A 4,609-nucleotide genomic window follows, 5' to 3' on the forward strand; every position below is an offset into this window, starting at 1 on the left:
TTAAAATTCTCTTCTTTATATATATATAAATAAAAGTAGATTTTATAATTTTTAGGATTTGAACCTAAGACTTCTTAGATATAATGTAAGGTATTTTTCATCTTGTAATTACAAATTCATTATTTGGATACATATTTAATAGACAAAAGAGTGAACCAATAGACACGGTTAATTCCTATTAATATACTAGTGGTATATTCTTTAAGATTATAAATAAAAGAAAATTGTAATGTAAAATAGGCATAATTTGGATAATATGTGAGTGCAAATATCTAGAGAGAGAGAAGATATGAAAGAAGACCATTTATGAGTCCAAAGCAAATGTACCTTGAGATAAATATCCACAGCTCTATAAAGGCCATCATCAATTACACGAGCATACTCAGGTAGTATCTCAATCAAACCAACAAATTTCTGCATGCTTAAGTAAGGATCGGTTGCAATTTCTGCAAGATAAGCATCAATAAGCTGCCCTACTTTTAGCAGAGAACCATGGCTACTAGTTGAGCCGAAACCATCGGAATCATATCCGTAATCATCAGCTTCTTCCTCCTCAATCCGCTGCAAGAAATTCTCCAGCAACCTGTGAACTGTATCAACATCAAACAAGGAGTCTCCACTCTGCAGAGACGGTATGAGAAGGTCGTCGAGCGAAACGGTTTCCAACCTCAATGAGATTCTCCTTTCAAGTTCAAGCCTACATGGAATTGCTGCACCCAAAATGATAGCCATCTTCAACATTCCAAACATAAATGTCAGTGGAATTGAAGAGTTTTTATCTGCTGGCATGAGACTCACAAGAGTTTCCACAATAGTCCTCTGGTCCAATTCCATTGTTGTTGGACTTGAATTCGCCCTGGAAGGATTCAAGAACTGGCTTTTACCAATACCCTTGAGTGATGATTGAGCATAATGCATAAGTGAAGCCATGATGCTCTCTGATCTAACTCCCATTCTCCCCATGGCGCATATAACTCGCTGGAAGAAATCGATACACAAGACCGATAGATCCTCGACCCACCATGCAATGACACAATCCTCCTTTAGCTCTCTGGACTCGCCGTCGCACTCTAGCCGAGATAAACCGGAAGCTAGCTGCTCCTTGCATGCATTCATTGCTATGGATTCCACACACCTTCTTGGAATTTCAATCTGCTCCACTAGTGGTGGTAACATCTCACAGGTGGATAAAACTTCCACTGATTTCTGAAGATCTTGAAAAACAATGTCTTTCAGATAAGATTCTGTTCTTGAGATGAGGTTTTGGTCTTTGTATTCCTCTGTCATTTCAAGGTACTCAGCAGCGCAACGTAGCCTCGTAACATTGAATGTAGTGATCTCAAAATTCATGCCATAGCAAAACTTCATGGCTAGTTCAAATGTTTGGTGCCCCCCTGGGAAATTGAGGAGTTCCAAGCTTGAAACGGTTGAAACCTTGGCATCAGCAACCATTTTTCGGATCTTGCCACTTAGAGTCACCAAGGGAAACTTCATGAATCAAGACAAAGTAACAGGTTAATTTTATTTTCAATTGTGAATTTAACGAGAACATGCCTATGAATTTTCTTAGAGGAAAAAAAAATCTGATTTTACCTTATGCAGCAAAAATGATTCTCCATCAACTACAATTGTAATGTCACCGGCAACGTCGGCAAAAATTCTGCAATTAAAAAGAACAATATGACAATTACTTTCAATCTGTCACAAAATCTTATTAAGGGAACATGATCTCAAAAATCTTGTACATCTTTTGATTCCTTCTATCCTAACAAACTATCAAGCACAGTTCTTTGAAATCATCAAGCATGCAATTTTACTAGAATTATTTTCATGAGAATGTAGATCCTTCTTAAACTCATGTTGCATATTTAGTTCTCACTTCAAGATTAATATAAATAATATGCATAGTCTAGAAACCATTTTTGTTTAGAAGAAGTACCTTGTAGTGAATGAGTTACAGAACTTAGGAGTAGTGGCTGGAGAGCGTTTAGAAGAGAGTGATGAATTCTCAGAAACCATTTTTGTTTTTTAAGTTCTCTTTTCCTTTTTCTAATTTTCTTCCTCCTCCTTCTACTACCTCAGCTGTGAAAATGTTTCAGAAATAGCAACACAAAAAGAAAAAGCTTTGTTGAGAGTGAAATTAAACTAAGGAATAATGTGTACGGCTAAGATTGTTTTGTTGAGGAATATTTTGGAACTATAACACTCTCCTCTTCTCTCACACTCACACAGTCACACCAAATATAGCATTCAATTATTATTCACAACACATTTCACAAATTGCCATGACATGACAGGAAGGAACGCATAATGATGCTTTTCTTTCTTTCTTTCTCTCTTTTCGTTTTCATCAAAACATGAGATGTTTGGTGTAGTCAGCCTATGGTCTTATTCTCAGACCCATCTTTTGCTTTTTGGCTGCTTTTGTTTCCCACTTTTGCATTATATTACTATCATCGTTCAACATTATTTTATTTCATACCAGCTAATATTAATGGGTTTCGAAAAAAAAAATTGTTATTAAAAATAAAAAAAATATATTATGTTATATCATCTAAGAAAAATATATACCATGACTAAATAAAATATAAATTATATAATTATATAAACACATAAAAAACTCATAATGTAATCAAGTATTAGTGTTGGTATTGGACATAAGACTTTACACTTAAAAAGAGACCGAGTGATATGCCAAGATTTTGGCAACAGGGGAGTGCCTCTCCCTGTGTGTGTGTGTGTGTGAATATGCTTTCTTGGTATTCGGCTTTTTGAAATGGGCAAAGACAAATAAACGGTGGATTTATGGCATTTAACTATGCCAATTACTCAATCACAGTTACACGCATTATTATAGCATAAAACGTGTCCCTTCAAAAATCAAATTTACAGCCTTGCTTCTTTCCCTGTTATTTGCAGCTTTGAATGTTCTCTTTTGGGAATATGCATATAAGACTGTTAATTATTGGAGACATTTGTACAAAGCGGTTACGATGGAATTCAAAGTTCATACATATGACAATTATTGTGGTGATACCATTCTTTGTGTCAACTTTATGCTTGAGACCATTTTAAACGCATTAGTCTAGTTTAAAAACTAAAAATGTTTAGGGCCCTTTGGGAAACTCTAGAAGTAGCTTTTTTTTACTTTTGACTTATGAAAAGTAGTAGTATTAATGTCTGGTGCAATTTTCAAAACCAAATTGCAATTTTCTAAGAAGCTATTTTGTAGCTTATAGAGAAGTTAAAAAAATGACTTCTCTCATAATACTTCTACTTTTCATTACATTTCTATAAAATAAGTAATTTTAGAGTTAAAAATTCAAACACAGAATAACTTATTTATAAGTTATTTTTAACAGAGTTATTTATTGTTTAAGTTATTTTATCAAAAGGAACTTAATTATTGTTTAAATCTCTACAAAACACTTGTTATAATTTTAAGAAAAGTACATTTTCAAGTTTTTAATATTGAATTTAATTTTGAAGTATTATTAGTGTAAATAAATTTTGAATTTGCATCCAAATTATATATAATTATGCCAATAAAATTAAGTCTTTTTTATATTGATATTGCGTGAATTATATATATGATTAGATGATTTTTCTGTAGTATGATTAGATTTTTATTTAAAGCATTGCAAATATTTTTTATTATTTTAACTTAATAATTAATAATGTCTTTTTTTTATGGTATTTTCTAACTTAGCATGTTAAAGATTAATTTCCGCAACTTCGAATTCTATATAATTACTTTTTTAAAGAGTAAATAATCATTTCTAATCATGAGATGCCGACAAAAATGACCATGAAAAGTTAAAACTAAGAAGGTCTTCAATGATGTGGAGGAGGTGGTTAGAGGGACGGGTGGGGAAAGAAATAAAGCGGTGGTGGTGTTAGAGTTGGTGATAATGGAAGGGAAAGAAAGGTGAGGGGGATGGTGGTGGTGGAATGGGGTTGTGATGACGGAGAAGGATGGAGGGTAGAAGCAGAGGCAGAGGGAGCGGCAATTAAATTATTAAGGTAAGGGATTGAATTTAGAGATAAAGGAAGATGAAATGTTAGGGGTATTTACGGAATTATGAACAAAAATTTAATAATTGATCATTTTTGTCGAACAAAACTTATTTTATATGGGTATAATTTTAGTTTTAATTTTCATAGTTAATTTTGTCAGCATCTAAATCTTTTAAGATAAAAAATGACTATTTACTCTTTTCTAAAAATAAAAGATGGAAGTACTAGTAAAAGATAAATTTGTCATTTTTAATTATAAAAGACTAGACAATAACTTTAATCATAATTGATTTATATATTTTATGATTACAATTGTGTGCCTTCAAATCTTTTATAATAATACAAAATGAGACTTTATAAGTTTAAGTCTTTGAAAACAGAATAAAAAATGGATAGAATTCATAGTTTGCCAAAAAAAATATTTTTATTTTAAAGAGATCATTATTATTTGAAAATCTATTTGGATGACATTAAATATATGATTAGCTTATCCGATATTATTATAATCATTGATAAGTAAAAGGAGTATATTGTTCTTAGAAAATGTATCACTTTAACAATTCTAACAATTTATTTAATCAATAAAAATTGT

The 4,609-nt window shown here is 31.8% G+C and overlaps 1 protein-coding gene and 1 long non-coding RNA gene across 3 annotated transcripts in view; both read right to left on the reverse strand.

Annotated features, from left to right (window-relative positions):
• Nucleotides 1–4,609, reverse strand: part of LOC110271203 — a 12,569-nt gene that overhangs the window by 3,802 nt on the left and 4,158 nt on the right. The window lies entirely within an intron of this gene.
• LOC107636965 (BTB/POZ domain-containing protein At3g08570-like) overlaps nucleotides 12–4,609 on the reverse strand; it is a 17,906-nt gene continuing 13,308 nt past the window's right edge. Inside the window, exons 2-4 of one of the 2 annotated variants that reach the window (XM_021121617.1) lie at nucleotides 1,940–2,223; nucleotides 1,594–1,660; nucleotides 12–1,488 (exon numbers count right to left, since the gene is read on the reverse strand). In XM_021121617.1, the coding sequence (XP_020977276.1) occupies nucleotides 208–1,488; nucleotides 1,594–1,660; nucleotides 1,940–2,019 (1,428 nt within the window). In that variant the 5' untranslated portion in view covers nucleotides 2,020–2,223 and the 3' untranslated portion in view covers nucleotides 12–207. Of the gene's footprint in view, nucleotides 1,489–1,593; nucleotides 1,661–1,939; nucleotides 2,483–4,609 lie in introns of those variants that run through there. The other variant, XM_016340432.2, reaches the window with a different exon arrangement.

Source organism: Arachis ipaensis, chromosome B04 (assembly GCF_000816755.2).
Source record: "Arachis ipaensis cultivar K30076 chromosome B04, Araip1.1, whole genome shotgun sequence".
In the NCBI taxonomy this organism is placed as follows: domain Eukaryota; kingdom Viridiplantae; phylum Streptophyta; class Magnoliopsida; order Fabales; family Fabaceae; genus Arachis; species Arachis ipaensis.